At 40.9% G+C, this 17,007-nt stretch overlaps 1 protein-coding gene across 2 annotated transcripts; it reads left to right on the plus strand.

Moving 5' to 3' along the window:
• Positions 1–1,002: 1,002 nt before the first annotated feature.
• paqr6 (progestin and adipoQ receptor family member VI) lies at positions 1,003–14,458 on the plus strand. Of its 2 annotated transcripts, XM_078287185.1 has the most exons (8): positions 1,003–1,168; positions 3,574–3,701; positions 4,801–5,006; positions 7,496–7,622; positions 8,783–8,879; positions 9,621–9,765; positions 10,965–11,183; positions 13,511–14,458. In XM_078287185.1, exons 1-8 carry the CDS (start codon positions 1,118–1,120, stop codon positions 13,588–13,590), a joined length of 1,053 nt encoding a protein of 350 aa, XP_078143311.1. In that variant the 5' UTR covers positions 1,003–1,117; the 3' UTR covers positions 13,591–14,458. The 2 variants fall into 2 exon arrangements, with proteins under 2 accessions (XP_078143311.1, XP_071763212.1); XM_071907111.2 differs by having other exon boundaries at positions 1,025–1,168; positions 10,965–14,458.
• Positions 14,459–17,007: the final 2,549 nt, after the last annotated feature.

Consider the following 17,007-nt stretch of genomic DNA (forward strand, 5'->3'; position numbering starts at 1 on the left):
GGCTCTCAGGAACATGTTGTTATTACCATGCTTGCTTTTGTTAGCAGCCCACTACAATGTGACAATGCCAGTCATTCTCCGAGTCGATGTCTGGGTACGTCTCAAGAGGAGGCACAATGGGAGATTGTTCCCAATGTCGGTCCCAGTCGACAAAGTCATCCCACTTAAGGACTCTGTCATACAAACTTGAATGCTGATAAACGTTTGGCCTGTGATCACCACAAAGATGAAACACTACTGAACACTAACCAGAACTCCAGTGTGTTGAAACTGTGTCAGAGGACTTCGGTGATGTCAAGGCATCACCTATCACCCTTATTTAACAATTTTATAATGATCACTTTTGTATTTTTAGGGGCCAATTCCAGTTACCGGTTTTGTAACATCGTGATCAGCTGATCACCATTTGAAATGATGCATTTTACCCAAACCTTCTATGAATAACGGCACGTCATCATCAGTGCACAGCCAGTATGAACAGTAAAGTTTCAATATAGCAATGTGTTTTAACAGATTGTTTTTATGGCTGCATGACATAGCTGGCCTAACCATGTGTAAATAAATCATAGTCTTTATCCAAACATGGTTATCACATCTTAGTGTGTGCATAATGACTGATGTCCTTTTCCTGCCTGCGTGAAAAAGGTTTTCATTGAGGCAGCATAAGCGCTGCCTTCTGTCCAGCTGTTTCTAACCATATATTAAAAACCGATGACCTTAGAATGTTTATTTGATGATTATTGGCGGCTGATTGGAGCATTCCTAATTCAAATAGTCTAAACTTCCTGGCACTAAGAGCCCCACCCATCTGGTACAGCAACACAGATGCTAAGAATTATTTTCTGTTCTTCTTGTGTCTCATTGCGTCTGTTTCTTGTGTGTCTCTGCAGTGTTTCCAGTGTGGCGGGGCGGTGGGGACAGTGGTGGTGGCGGAGGCGGGTGGAGCCAGGGCTGGGGCTGGGGACGCTGCTTGCGATGGGAGCCAGCAGGGCCAGGAGAAGGGGCCCAGGTCCCGGCGTTTGACTGCCCCGTCTGGTTAGTCCTCTGCCGCGGAGGACGGGCCAGGCTCCGGGAGGTTTGTCAGAGAGGGAGGGTTGCTATCAAACTGCCCACAGACATGCTCAGCATCAAACTCCCCCAGCTCTTTGACATCCACCAGGTCCCCAAGGTAAGTGGGAAATCTCCTCAACAGCGCCGAATCGAACAGTATTTGCATTCTTAGTGTTTGTTTTAACCAGGCTGTAAGTACCAAATGCCATGCAGTGATTCCCAGAAAGTTTAGATACTCACTGGAAAGTACCTGACACTATCTGTTATTAAAGTTCCGAATTACTTGCAAATACTATATGAGGCAGGTCTGGTATTCTCTAAAATGGGGTAAGCACTGATTGTATGAAAATGGGGGCACTGGCGTAACGCTGGGCCAAGTGTGGCTCTTAGGTCAGCCAACCAAATCTACCAAACCTTTCCAAGACCCGCCTGCCTCTTCTCCGTCGGCACTCAGCGGTGATAAAATCAAACACCACCTGAATTAGATGGCGCTGTGCATTTTATCAATTGAATAGATTAATAATAATAATTTAAATATAGGGCCAGAAGGACAGGCTGAATGCAGTGAAAGTCCCAGACAGAAACTATTTGGCACCATTGATTGCTCGATCAAGTAATAAGCCCCAAATAAGACAGGTGTAGTTTAATAGCCTTTCTGAGTGGAGTTTTTTTTCTGGGTATTGTGTTTCTTGTTGGAATAGTTAAATTTACTTGTGTAGTTACTCTTAGTTAAACAGGAAAGTACAGTGGCACTGAGAGAGCCTGTAGGCAGTTTGTGCAGCCTGTCAGTATGCAAGGTTCTGCTACAATAGCGTGGCTCTAGAGAACCAGCCCCGCGCCAATAAACTGACTTCTTCTCTTTGTTATTTGAATGAAAATAGCAATCTTTTACGTTATTGTTTGAAAAAGCAAGAATTCCTAGCAAAATCTTCCTCCATACCTGCTTGTGTCTGTCAGAAAAATCAAAAAACAAACAAACAAACAAACAAAAACAAAATCTGTCTGGTTCTGTTACTTTTCAGTCTCCTTGTAAAGTCTTGAACGTTCACATTTGATCATATAGACTCGGCAACTTATTAAGACTCCTTGTTTACTGGCAATAACACCCAGGTTTCATGAACATGGGGAGCTTTTCATAGCTCCAGCTTTAAAAAATAAATCAAACTGGCCTCATATTGAAAATAATAAATATAAATAATAAAACAATAGGCTTCATGCCATAACAGACGTTTTTATCCAGGTAACTTTTTGCATAGTCTAGCCTGTTGTTGCATGCAAATGAGCTGCAGTAAAACTAGTTTAAATTAAATCAAATGGATTAAGATCTGTTTTTAGTCTTGTTTTCCTTTACGATCAATTTTGCATCCCATTTGTTTTCGATGCTCAGCTGTTAATTTGACCACTTGTCTTTGTCACATTCGTCACAAACAGCTATGTATTTACCCATAGAAATAATTGAAAAAAAATGTCATATTTATAGTTTTTTTTCTAGCGCTGGGGCTGTAGTGACAGAGACGTCTGGTTTGGGGGCGAACCCTACGCCACAGAGTAGGGGTTGGAATGACTGTAATCTCAGTGTTTTCCCTCCCTCAAACATCTGATCTTTCACCAACAACTGGGATAGTAGTAGTAACTGTTTTTCTAGCCTTGAGCCTCCTTTAAGGGGATTTAAGGTGAAATTTAGTGATAGTTAGTCATAGTTTTAAGGGTCAAAACCAACCTCCAATCGTAAGGAGTCACCACACTCAAGTTAAGTCAGGTTTATTTATATAACCCTTCATCCCTAAAGCATGTCTCAAAGGACTTTACAAAGACAAGCCTACCTAGATTTAACTAATGGACAATCAATCACAAAAAAAAAAAATGCAATACAGTGTGCAAACAACATAAAACACCAGGAAACGGCACAACCAACTCTGTTTTCTCACAGTTTCTGCTCCACTCAAAACTGATCTAGAAGCTCAAAGTCAAAATCATTTCACAAATGCGTACTCAATCAACAGACAAGCCACATGATATTTAACATTTCTGCTTTACTGGGAAGGTAATTTATTAGCAGGGTGTTGATGAGTTTGAGTTTCCGTAGGTGGCGCTCTTTTCTGTGTCTGTTCAGCTATAGTGGCTATCGCTGCTCATGCTAACTACCCAGTTCTTCTTCTATTTATTCTCAAACAAACCACTGTTGCTGCTGCCAGAAATGTAAAACACATCATTTCCTGTGTGCCAGAGGATTTTTCCCTGGAAACACCAAACTGACACCGGCTGTTTGGAACTGCTTAAAAGCTTTCCCAAACTGGGTATAGGTTGAATAACTTTTTTGTTATATGAAAAACACACATTTACCTATATGAAAATGTCATGGATTATTACTTTGATCAGAACAGGGACACTATAGCTGACCCTGACCTCCCTGTAGATGGGGGCAAGTGAAAAGAGGAATTTGCCTTTTGGGAACAGAGTATAACACATTGTCATTACTTTCTCTTGTTTACATGTCACATGGACTGTCTGTTCGGCCCTCAGGTCTTCCGGGAGGATGGCATCATCTCTGGCTACCGTCACCCCCGGAGCTCAGCGATGGACTGCCTCCTTAGCAGCTTCCAGATGAACAACGAGACGGTCAACATCTGGACCCACTTCCTGCCAACGTGGTGTGTACAACTGGGAAATGTTCTCTCTAAATCTAGACCAAATAGACTGAAGTTCTCAGTTTTTCCATGTGCCGCACTTTTCATTTTTCATCTCTTAATGTCTTTATTTAATGTGTCATATGTTTTCGGAATATTTTGCACTGGATATTTTTGTTTGGCACAGTTTTGTTGTGTGTTGTGTTTTTATGCCTTGCTGCACCTAAATTTTCCATATGAGATGGATAACGCTTTGAACTTGGTCCAGTTGAGTTCGAGTCAAGACCAGGTCCAAAGGGGGTTGAGACTAAGTCGAGACCAAGACCAGAGCATATTCAAGGCCAAAATGGCTAAATACTAAATACCTAAATCAACAGTGGACCTGTCTTTCCAGATGTAAAAATAATGATGAAGGAGTCTCTTAAGGAGCAACTGAAATACAGATCTATCTGCAGGAGCTCTGTACTAAACCCCTCAACATCCAACTAATGAATGCATATGGACTTAAACTAATCAGTGCATAGAAGCTTGAGGACCATTACATAGCATACACAGGTGTAGGCTAATCCCTTAAATTGTTTGTAGTGCTGGGGGGAAAATAAATGAAGGTGGATCAGGCGGTAATATATCTGAAAATTGTAGATAGTTAAGTAAACATCTAATATTGGCTGAGACCAAGACAAGTCTGAGTCAAATTAAGAGGGGAGACCTGAATCCTGACTTTTCAAGTCGTCTTTACCACTTTGTTGGCTCGTTCATATGCATTCTGCGCGTAATTCTGATGTTTCCAACATGACTTGAAGGCAGGATAAGACAAGGGGAACCTTTGGATAGATATTACGCCAATAAAGAGGTTAAAAAGGCTAAAGAATGTAATGCAAGTAATGACTGTTTGATCAGTAACTGTAATGTGATTACTGAAATTGGAACAGCCACACCTTACTTTACTCCGTACAGGAAAAAGTAATGTGATTATAGTAACGCATTACTTTGTAACTCGTTACCCACAACAAGTTTTTCTTCAGCTTGTACCTGAACCTACCAGAATTTCTTAGCTTTCTCACACATTTTAGATTTTGAAGTTTTCACGCTGGAAATTGACGAGGCTACTTGTGTTTCCCAGGTACTTCCTGTGGCGTTTCAGCGTCCTCTGCTCCACGCTGAACTTCCTGACAGATAGCTACACTTGGCCCCTGCTGGTGTACATGCTACTGATCTGCATCTACCCCTTCACCTCCAGCTGCGCCCACACCTTCAGCACCATGTCCCCGGAGTCCCGTCACATTTGCTACTTCTTCGACTACGGCGCGCTCAGCCTCTACAGCTTGGGTGAGAATTCATCGAGGGTGGCGGCATCCTAAAAATAAAAGGCTTGTGACTTTTATTTTGTTGGTTCCCCAGAACCCCAGGGAAAATCTTTGTGAAGTCAGGGAAATGAATGCGTGATTCTCTCTGCTTCCTCTTCCTCTTCCTCTTGTGCAAGGGCACTTAACCCAACAACTGCTCAGTGGCCCACAATAGAAGACAGCTTGCAGGTTTGAATGTGTATAATGGCGTTTTCAAACCTATAGTCTGTTTTACTTTAGTGCAAATCAGGGGATGAGTTATTTTGTTGCATTTACACATCAGTTTGATTGTGTTTCACGTGGCAACATTTCAAGTAAGCAATAATTTATCAGCAAAAGCTACATGCAGAGCAGTCATTTCAGTCCGAAACTTGGTGTTGGAAAGGAATTTCTTCTGGGACAGCAAGCTTGGAGCATCAGCTGCGTTTGGAGCGAGAACGTGATCCAACCCAACAAATGCACAGTGATTCCTGTAATTGGGTCAGATCACGTCGGATCACATTCTCACTCCAAACAAAGCACTCCAGGGTTCATTTGGAAATGAGACCTCCCCGTCAACAAGATTTAGGTCTGATTGTTTTGGTTTGCACCCGAGTGCAATTGCTGTTTACTCATATGCCCAAATAAACCAAACTAAAGGAGAAACAACTTCAGAATTTGAAATAACTGCACTAAATGAACTAGGGTTTAAAACGCCCTAACTGTATGATAAGAGGACACGGGGCCTTGAACCTGCGTCCTCCAGCTTTCTGCGCAGTACCAGCCTGCTGGGTTATTGTTTCAAATGTGGCCTATCAGAGATGGGATCTAACAGCTGGTGTTAAAGCCTGTTGAGCTTGCTCTATGTAGGCCACCGTTCACGGCTCACAGGCTTAAGGTTACAACTATCGACCAGAACGATTCCAGGTAAACAGGAATTCTGTCAAGGTGACAATCAGCGTACAGAGGACTCTTGTTATTTTACTGTTATTTTATCCTTAATGAGGATTAGAAGAGAGGGCAGAACAGCATTTGGTTAAAGAGCAAGTCTTGAACCACATGACCATAGTGAAACTGAAGCTAAACTGTAAGTGGTGCTCACTGGAAGCACATCATCATGGTTTCATGAACAAAACATTTGAGGTGGTTGTGCTACTGAAATGGCGGCAGTAGAAGTGCATTTTCCACATCAACTGTGGTAGTTCAGTGGATATTATTTTGAATTTTAGTCTCTTTAGTCTCAAGTGTCTGTATTGACAAGTCAGTCGACCAACAAATGTCTTGTTAAAACCCCCAGCTGCAAGCTAGCTTATGGTAATCAGTTTCTAAGAATGCTGACGTGACATTTAATTTGCCTCGCAAATGCCATAACAGAGAAATTCAAAATATCGTTACATCCCTTTAGCATTCATTGTAAGTTTGAATATCAGCTGGATGTGATATGGGCATGTCTGATTTCCATATCGCCTCAAAACCACAAGCAATGGTAACTTTTGTTCAGCCTCCCTCCAGATACAATGATTTGTTTGATAGCTTGCTATCGGCACTGAAAACAGTGTTTGCTTGACCTCACAACCCTTTCTCCTATGAATAATGTTTGCCTTTCCCTCAGCACCAACCTTTCAACAAAGAAATAATGAAAAGATATCTCTATCGTGTATAAATTCAGAGCTTGTTGCACAAGTACTCATTTGATAGGGCAAAGTTGTTTTTTTAGGAGGCATGTGCTGTTTCTGTAGGTCTGTCTGCCTATTTTCGGGCGTGCATACACATGCAAGACAGACTTATTTTGTCTGCATTTTGTCCTAAGCCTATGTATTTAGGTTTATGGGTGTGTATGTTCCCTGTTGCACAGACTTGTGTGCATTTTAGGGTATGCATTTGGTTTTATGGGCGTGTGTATGTTCATAGTATATGAGATCCCTCCTGCAGACCCATAATCAAACATTAACATGCAACTAACTGAGGGCCTTTCACAAATGATGTGGCCCCCGGCAGTGTGATCCTTAATCTGCCACAAAGCTCCTTAGTGCCAAGATGTAGCCAGTCTCCAGTGTTCAAAAGTCCATCTCAGGGATAAGAGCTGCTGGGGGGTTTGTCACTGCAGGGCCAAAATTTTAGGACAAACTTTTCACTCGCTGTACTTGGACTGAGCTTTCATCGGGGATTTGCTAATCAAACACACAACAGATGCACTTTCTGGAAATAGACAACAGCTACATTGTGCTTTTTTCAAGTGTAATGTCTAAGTCCTCAAATAGCTACAGTACACTACACACTATATGTGTCACACTTATGTCGGGCCATGCTATGTGATTTTTTTTATCTTATTTTATTTGACGTTGTTGATTGATTTAATGTACTTTTGTGAATTTATTCAGGACAGGTATTGGTGTTACAGAGTAAACTAAGAACTACAGTCCTCTCTGGTCAAATCATTCAATAACAGCTTATTTTTTTTAATGTATTTTGATGTTGTGTGCTGCTGTTTAGGTTGTGCCATAGCCTATGCGGCCTATGTCATACCGGACTGCTGGGTGAACAGTTGGCTCCATCAACATTTTGTCCCCATCGCCATCGGCAACACACTATTCTGTACCAGCTTGTCCTGCTATTCCAGGTAAGAGGCTGCTGTCTCCATCAATGATAATTGAATTTTCCTATACTGGATTTGTGAGAATATAACTTTTTGGAGTTTGGTTAAAAGCAAGTAAATGTTTGAAATAAATTCAAGTCGAACACCAATTCCAACCCTTGATTGATCATAATAGTAGGTGCTGGAGTTCGACCGATATGCAGGTTTTTAAAAGCCGGTGCAGATAGCAGTATTTTTGTATTGAATGTTGATGGTCGATATTTGTGCCAGTATTTGGTATCTTTACGTTTGATTATTGTCATGCCAAAAAAGGATTTAGTGTTTCCCCCAGAATGATATTCTTGTCAGGATAATAAAGCCTCTGAAACAGCATTTCGACCATCATGGGACACTAAAACTCTCCACTGAAACTTACAGTAATTAAATTATTTTAAACTCTTTATGACAGGGTGACCCACTCACCTATTCAGTCGTAGGGAAACTCTACCACTGCCTTTTTAAATGAATAATTCATTTACAAAAAATATAATTGAACAACTATATGAATAAATAAAATGTGCAAAGAAAATCAAATTTCATTGCAGGTTTTACAGACTGTTTTTATGTAGCTGTGGTCAGAGAGGACCCCGCATCATACGACACTGGACGGCATGACTGGTCAATAGGCTACCTGATATTTAACAAAAGGCCATTTTCGGCGACTTGGCCAAGTGAGCGTAATTACTGCAAAATTATATATCAGTCTAACTCCAGTATGTGCACTTGACAACATTAAGCTGACACTGCTATCCAGAGCATCTTACAGTGCATATATCAGCGAAATAAAGACTCATTGGCCTTAAATCATAGATTTAAATAGACAAACGTGGAATTGAGTAATGCTGTGATCTACTCCCATTTGTTGATGGACAGTCAGTGGCAGTATGCCTTTCAGGAGGATCAGGGCAAACACTGATTTCCCTCATGTGCCGCTCTGCCCAAACCCGCTCCAATGGCCGACACCAGGGTCGAAGAGTAATACGATTAAAGGGTCTCAAGCATGGCTAGCAGCGGTGTATTGCATAATGTGGGGATTTCTACAAAGAACAACGGGCAGCAGTGGTTTGTCAATACTAAACATGAAAGACATGGAGAAGACTTGGCCTAATGTGAGCGTAATTACTGCCCCCTGTCCGTCTCCATAGGTTCCTGGAGTTGCAGTTCCCGCAAAGAAGTAAAGTTGTGCGGACCGGAGCGTTTGTCTTTCCATTCATCTTCGACACTGTCCCTCTGTTTTACAGGGTGAGTGTCAGTACGGAGCAACATTTGCCGCACACAATGGAAAAATATTTGCACACTGGATTCAAGCTGCCAATAATGTATCAGGAGCTTGAATGTGGTGTGGGACGTGCATTTCCATTTGTGCTTCAGGTCTGCTTTTATTCAAAACTTAAAACAGTCTGCATGTGCACACTTGGAGTCTTCTCTCTATTTCTGGGGCAGAATTTGCAGCCTCAATTTCCACTATGAACTATTTTGCAAAAGCTACCGAACTGTGTTTGCATTATTATGTAAGAGCTCAGATGTGATTAGTGCCCGTCTTTAATACTTTGAGCAGGACTTTTGGCTCACTAACCTGGAAGCTGATTTCCTTTCTTAATCTAATGTAAATGTGTTGTTGCAATCAATTAATTCCACTGATCACTGGGGTGATTAGTTTGTGCAATAAGTCATTTTGTTTGTTTGTTTTTCTAACCAGGTCAGCTTTTTTTAGATGTGGGTATTTTTTTCTTTGTTCACCCTACTTATGATTTTCTGTGTTGTGGACTGACCTGGTGCTCTCACACACACGCATACATATACAGACACACACACACACACACACACAAACCTCTGTCCTCATATCTTAAAATTTGTGAGGTTTGTTGTCACTTTATCTGTATTTATATCCTCTGTTGCTCTGTAAAGGACTTTGTGACAAACCTCAAGTGTCAAAAGCATTTTCTAAATAAATGTGTTGACTTCTGGGTGTTTTTTTCACAGCTGCTGCTGTGCTGCGGGGGGAACTGCAGCCCCAGCGAGGCCTTGTCCAATCACTGTTACCACCTCCTCTTCGCCTTGCTCACCTGTTTCCTGTTTGCCTCCCACCTCCCGGAGAGGTGGGCCCCAGGGCGCTTCGACTACTTTGGTATGTCCATCGCATTTAGTATTTAGGTTGGAGTATGCACTGTTGCCCTAGATATTTTTGCTTATCCAAAGGCTTGAAGTAGACTGAAGGCTAGAGAAGCAAGCTGCTGACTGGAAGGTTGCTGCTTCAAATCTCGGGGCCAGCATGTATAACACTCTGCACACAACAGCTAATCTAGTAGTAATAATAGTAATAGTTTTTTGATTAATCGATTAATCATTTTGTCTATAAAATGTCAAAAATAATGACAAATGGCCATCACAAGTTATCAGAGCCCAAAGTGATTCTTAAAATTGCTTACTAAAACGACCAAAGTATTCATTTTATAATGATATGAAATGGAGAAAAGCAAGCAAATCTTAGTAGTAACCAGCAAATGTTTGATTTTTTTTATTTTTTTGGATAAATGACTGAAATTATTCATTGTCTGTCTTGTATAAGCCAGTGAGTGAGTTTTAACTTAAAACAATAAAGTCTGCTCTTGTCTCCTTATTGAATGATTCACACATACCAGTTGTGTGCATCTTCAGAATATTTCAAGTGAAGTTTGACCTTGGGTTGTGTAGCTTGGACATGATAAAACGGCAAAATCAGTGATTCTCTGTTATCTGTGGCTCTGTTAGAGGAGATTGGAGAATTGCGTTTTTTTCTCTCTCCATTCACTGCCATTGTATGCAGGAACAGGTCTGAAAATCACACTTCTGGCACATAAACGAATGCGAACAAAGTGAATCGGTTTTCTTAATATTTATTAAACCTTTCAGTTTGAGTGAGTGTAACTCCAAAATCAAGTCGGAGGAAACTGATGGAACAAAGAAAATAGTACGTTTAACAATAATTGTAAATAGGCGAAAAAAGGTGGGAAACAGGACTTTGACAAAGCAGATTCTGCCAATATATAAAAACAGAAAGTCTCTCACTTTTTTTCACCTATTTAGTTCATTTATGTGCTAGAAGTGTGATTTTCAGACCTGTTTGGCCATACAATAGCAGTGAATGGAGAGAGAAAAAAACACAATTCTTCACTCTCCTCTCACGGAGCACCGGAGCAACAGATAACAGAGAATTGCCGATTTTGGGGTTATATCATGGCCAGGAAGCTACGCAACCCAAGGTACTAGCAAAGTTTACTTTAAACCTCAAGTCCCTACCTCGCTGTTTCTCCAGCTGATCTCGTCCCTGCTTCTCTCCCCGTACAGGAGCCAGCCACCAGCTCTTCCACGTCTGCGCCGTGGTGGGGACCCACTTCCAGATGGAGGGCGTGATAGCGGACATGACCTCACGGCGGGCGTGGCTCATGGCCCACGGAGCGTCGCCCTCCTTCCTGGGCACCATCGGGGCGCTGGCCCTCAGCCTCGTCCTCAACCTGGGCATCATCGGCATCTTCAGCGCCCCCCTGCTGTGGAACCCCCACAAAAGTGCCAACCAGCCGCAGACGGCGCCATGCGAGCGCAAGGAGCAGTGAGGGTGCTTCTCCACCGCCGGCTACAACGTGGCTGATTCGCTTTCCAAAGGAAAGGTTTGGGCTATACTATGTGCTTAGTCTTCCTCAGCAGTCTCTGAGACGACTACGATCGGTTTGTGGTAGTTCTTGTTTAACATCAGTGGTTTTATTGTTAAAGGATAGTTTTTGATACATTGTTTTCTAACAGCGTTATACACTTTAAGCATTTGTTCATGTGTTCACTGTTTACTTGGAAGCTGAGGACCCAGTCGTGACGTTGAAGCCTTTTGCCGATTTTACATTAACAGCTCATATTTGACGAGCTGTGCACATGTCCACCATGTACAAATGTCTGTTTAATTTATTTGAATTTTCTTAAAAACTTACACTTGAAAGGCTCTGGGTTGAATGAAGCATGCTTTTTAACACAACACATAAGTGCCTTATTGTAGATCTACACTTCATTTGCAAAGTTTACAATAGATTATTATTATTACAAGTGATAACACAATACTGGTTTGGTCAGATCTCAAACTGGAAAAATGTAATGTTGGGATTTGCAGGGATTGTTTTTATTATTAATCATTCTTTCTGCATATACTAGGCCAACATTTACTTGGTGATATTATATGGGTGATAAATAATGCTATGAATTTGTTAAAAAAATATGCTTTCTAACTGGATTACTTGGTTAGTATGGTTATTCAATAAAGCTGTAATCAATGTAGGCCATCTCATTGAAATCTACATAATATGATGCAGATTTGATTGCCAGCTCCTATACATATACCTATTGATTCCTCTCTGCAATGACTGGAATTGATTTGCAGGCCAGTGTGGTTCTTTCTGATTGCCTGCCTTATTATGTACCCCACCATCTACCCTCAGTGGAAAAATGTTATAGCACGCCTGCGATTAAAAGACAGGTACCATTATATGGCGGTATGTTTCTATGGCAACCCTATAGTCGCCTTATACCCCCTGAAGGTGTTCAACATTTTTTTTTTTGTTCCCAGTAAATGCACCATTTTCTCTCATTCTTCCATCAAGAATTACAGGTTGGGAAGGGATCCATTTTGAATGTCTGTCACGTAGCGCCTATAATCACAAGCGGTTTTGGGCGCCGCGCCCCCAAAATGTCAGAGAAACAACTTCTGCATGGTTGTAATTCTCATTTTATAACCATTTGGCATTTTTCAATTCTGTTGACATTTGTGACGTCGGTGGTTTATAACGACGATTTGGTGGAATGGAGAGAAAATGTTGTTACTGATTCAAGCTTGTTCTCAGACACCGAGCGCTTGGTCAGTTGGAGACATCCAGTTTAGTTTGGGGTCGTATTAATTAACACAGGAGTCTTGGCTTTGTGGTAGTGCAGTATCTTGGTGGTCATTGCAGGTTTATGACAAACCAGTACACTCCTCCTACTGTGGTTTTCATGTTGTCCTACGAGACTATTGTTTACATTTACCACTGAAATTATACTGTCTTATCTATTTATAGAATTTTACAATATTTATAGTAAATATATCCTTTGTTTTAGGTACATACTGTGTTGATTGTGATGATACCAAGTATCAGGAGCGGTGAGAAAGACCAAACAGGAATGAAGATGGGTGTATTTTTTTTTTTTTATAGTTTTGGGGACCTACTATAGACGGCTTAACTATATTCCTAACAAATTCACGATTCATAAATTAGATAATTCATGAATAATCTTGTCATAGCGGCACATGTATGTTCAGAGAAGTATAGTTTTAATGTGTTTTTCAGTGAAAGCGGGGAACTGGGTGTCACACGTTAGTAAATAGGTCAGTTTATTTGTGGTAGTGCTAGCATAAGTACAATACACAGCATTTCACTCGAGAAATGGAAGGCTTATCTGTATAAAACACGTTTAAAAGCATTCATGGCACAAATTCACACTTGATGCCACCGATAACACTAGTAGTTCTCCATTCATACGCAAAAACCCAGAAGAAACCTGTTGCTAACACACACACCGAGTGCTTACAAAAGGCCTTGGAGCTCTGCATGTGAAGAGACTTGGATAAGAGGGCAACCGTATGTGATATTGTGGTCAGAGAGAGAAACGAGCCGCGATACAGGTCCAGATTTGGTGCTGAAGTGGAATACAGAGCGTGGTGAATGAGTAGAATCACAGAGAACACACACACACACACACACACACACTTTTGTATTAGAACAGTGGATGTGTTAAAGGTGTTTTTGAAGGTTAGTGCGTAGAGCATAAGAGTCACATTGCCCTTTTTCATCACTGACTAAACGGAGCAGTATTAGCCCACGCTCTTCTGTTTTATACACACACACACACACACACACACACACACACACACACACACACACCGAGCGTTTATTGATCTTTATTTTGTCCACAGTCATCATCTTACAGCGCTGCTCAGTTTGACCCTGTTGATTCTTGGAACTGTGTCATTACTGGCCTCTGGTGTGGTGCTTGCTATCGACCCAAACTAGTTTGGAATTCATTTATTTCTAAGCTGCTGTTGTTGTTATTCTCTTCTCAGTCATCCTCAGCCGCTTTACGCAGCTGCTGTTTCCAGCTAATTCTCAATTTGACAGCACTTAACCCCAGAGTTATGAAGTTCCACGTGAAGTTCTCACATCCCGTCGGTCAATGCTGATATTGCCTTTTTTTGAATTGGACGTTTCTTTTTACCCACTTTAGTAAATATTTTCAAAATTCGAGCTTCACTTTTTGACCCAAAAATTCGATTAAATCTTATAATTTCACGGTCACAAATGTTTTTTCCAGGTGCATTTCACTCAGTACAGACCAGTTCACTCATATTTTGAACACCTTTTTGTTCTGTGTACAAAATTCCTCATCCGACAAAGAGTTGGTAAATACCTGGATAATTGGGCACTTTTCTTGTGACATTTTTTTAATTATATATTGAAGGACATGCTTGATAAAGGAAAATAGAAAGCAAAGACTTGGCTGGGATGAACCATACAATACACCAGAATCTTTCTGTGTCAAAAACAAAACAAAGCCGGGGTTTGAAAGAGTTATTGGTGCCTATTAACGTTTTATACAACCTTTCTTTTGATACAATGCTCTGTTCTGCAAGAACTTCTGTACTTGCTCCTAAAAAAAAAAAAAATTACAACAAACTCCTCTTAAAATGTAAATACTTAAATGTTCGTTGCTGTGTATAATTTGTAATTTGCGACTCTGTTACTTCTACTAAATTTGTGTAATAAATTAAGCCTTTTATAAATGTAATCCTTGTCACTGGAATAATTTCAATAAAAATGACTTAACCACATATTGGATGCCACTTTGTGTCCATGCATCCATGATGTTTTGCTTAGATCACAATGTTAACCTTGTTTTCTTGAAGTTGTAGTCCAAATCACTGAGTAAGAACACTATATTACATGAAAGTGTGCAGCTTGTAGTGTCTTTATTTATGACTGTGCACAATATTCAAGCTACAGTCTTTAGATAATGAAATGTGAAATGTCACTCATCTTAAAACCTTCAAATGGATCTAATGGATTTGTCTGGTTGATTTTTAGCAGACAGATGCAGTTCCTCCTTTTTAACACCAGGGGAAGGCCAGTCAGTAGAGGGAGGAACGCAGTGAGCTGTGTGTGTGTGTGTGTGTGAGAGAGAGAGAGTGAACAGAAGGGGGCAGAGCGGTATAAGGCTAACATCCCCTCTGCTGCTTTAACACTCCTGACTGAAGATGAGCTTCTGTTCATGGAAACTGGGCTACAGTTACAGGGTTGAAAGAGTGTTTGAGTTCTTAAAGATTTAGCTGCAGGAAAACTTGACGTTGGCCGACTTTACATGTGAAAAGCAGGTGTTGGAGATGAGGTATGCGTAGTGGGGAATAAATAAACATCTTTGAATATGAAAGCTACAGGCTGTAGTGAAATGTGACATTCAGCAGCACACAGTGTGGTTCTGCATAGCTGAATAGGTGGAGGTTGAGGTTGGATTCCCACTGTGGCCACCCATACAAAACAAACACAACATCCACCAGCTTATGTTACTTTCACTGTCACGCCTCTGTTCTTGGTGAGGGCGGTGTAGACCGTTCATCAAATTGACATCAAATAACTTTCTGATACACTTTCTGAAAGCGAGTTTTCCTACAACGATTTAACGATTTAAACAAAGGATGGATAGCAAAGAGCACAGGTGCAACGTGCAGGGAGGTTTATTTTCAGCAGAGGACAGCATAAAGGAAAGAAAAAAGGTGCAATCCCAGTCAGCGTTACGAAAATAATAAAAGAAATTAACAATCCATTCACCATAAGAAATCAATACATATGAAGGGTTTCTTGTCTTGAAGAAAGAAAGAAAGAAAGACAGAAAGAAAGAAAGAAAGAAAGAGAAATCAATTTTGGAAACATTTTGCTACCTGAAATTCATCCGGCAATATTTGTAAAACATAAATGATTCTGTCCTAAAAAAAAACTAAAAAAACTACTTTATAAGCAAACATCTTATAAGATGAGTCCTAACTTCAATGTGGATAACTTTCATGCCAGCGGTCAATATGGGAGAGTGGATTTCTCATTTTGGACCCAAACTCTTGCTATGTGTAACAGGGTTGAGGGTTAAAAAAGCAAAGCACCGTTTTCTCACTGCTGCACAACTCTAATAGGAGTTCCATCTTAAAAATGGCCTCAATTACAACCCCCTTTATTTATTTTTTTAAACTTTGTTTATTGGGTTTTGCAAGAACATACAATTGTGTCATCAGAGCATTTATAAAACAACCCCCTTTTTTTAATAATCATATTCCATATCTAACCTGGGCTGGATTTCAAATAGTTATATATATGAAAAAAAAAAAAAAAAAAAAGGCTGATTCTGAAAACCACAAATGAAACATAAAGGGGAACAGCGTGTTCACTGCAGAGCGTACCGAGCCTATCTGGACAGTATCTGCCTGTAGAGACTAGAAGAAACAATAGGCCAGACACGAGTCTTCCAAGTGTTTTCATCCCCAGTACACCAGAGAGAGGGGGGGGAGGAGGGGGAGGAGGGGGAGGAGGGGTGGGGGTGGGGGGGTGATAGCATTACTCACAATCCATTACCACTCCCTGGAGACGCTCTGCATAGAGAGGAGTGAGGGGGGTGTGAGGTGGAGAAAGGTTGCTCTCCAATGGTTTTGGACAGTGTGTGTGTGTGTGTGTGTGTTTTTTTGCTGGAACACACACACACACACACACACACACACACACGTAAGGCAATATGAAACTTGATTATTCCTTTTCAATATCCGTCTGGTCTGGTGAGGATCCCATGGAGACGCTGCAGGTTGCCGATTAGTTCGTCAAAATAATAGAAGGTGCTTGAAGAGCTTTGTTAAGAAAGATGTCTAACTTTAAGCACAGATGGTACCAAGTCTTCACAATATTGATCGATGGACTGATGCAGAGGGGTGTTAGTATGCAGGGGACAGGCATTTTTAATCAAGTTTGTTTTTATTTTAAGGGCAGACAATATACAAAGTGCTGGAGTAACAATACTTGAAGAAGATATTTTGTTTTTCAACATTAATACAGGTTATGTACATACAGTATTTACACTTAAAGGCATCGCAATGGTTTTTACACTTAAAACATCGGCTTTCCCATGTAAAACATCGGCTTTCCCCCCCTCAGGACATCCCATTTGGACGTCGAGGGTTGGATTTAAACATGAACTGTGGGCCTTTTCCAGTTTTTTTTTTTTCGGTTTAGTTTTGCACCCACGTGTGGCGGTCGCCTCGCCTCCAATCTCTGTTTCAACCCCA

The sequence above is a fragment of the Centroberyx gerrardi genome, chromosome 12 (assembly GCF_048128805.1).
Source record: "Centroberyx gerrardi isolate f3 chromosome 12, fCenGer3.hap1.cur.20231027, whole genome shotgun sequence".
In the NCBI taxonomy this organism is placed as follows: domain Eukaryota; kingdom Metazoa; phylum Chordata; class Actinopteri; order Beryciformes; family Berycidae; genus Centroberyx; species Centroberyx gerrardi.

Excerpts from the sequence above, each read along its gene's own strand:
- paqr6 (XM_078287185.1), top strand. The coding sequence starts at position 1,118 with ATGCTCAGCATCAAACTCCCCCAGCTCTTTGACATCCACCAGGTCCCC. Across the intron at positions 5,007-7,495 it reads GCTCAGCCTCTACAGCTTGG|GTTGTGCCATAGCCTATGCG; the intron begins GTGAGAATTCAT and ends GCTGCTGTTTAG. Across the intron at positions 8,880-9,620 it reads CTGTCCCTCTGTTTTACAGG|CTGCTGCTGTGCTGCGGGGG; the intron begins GTGAGTGTCAGT and ends TTTTTTTCACAG.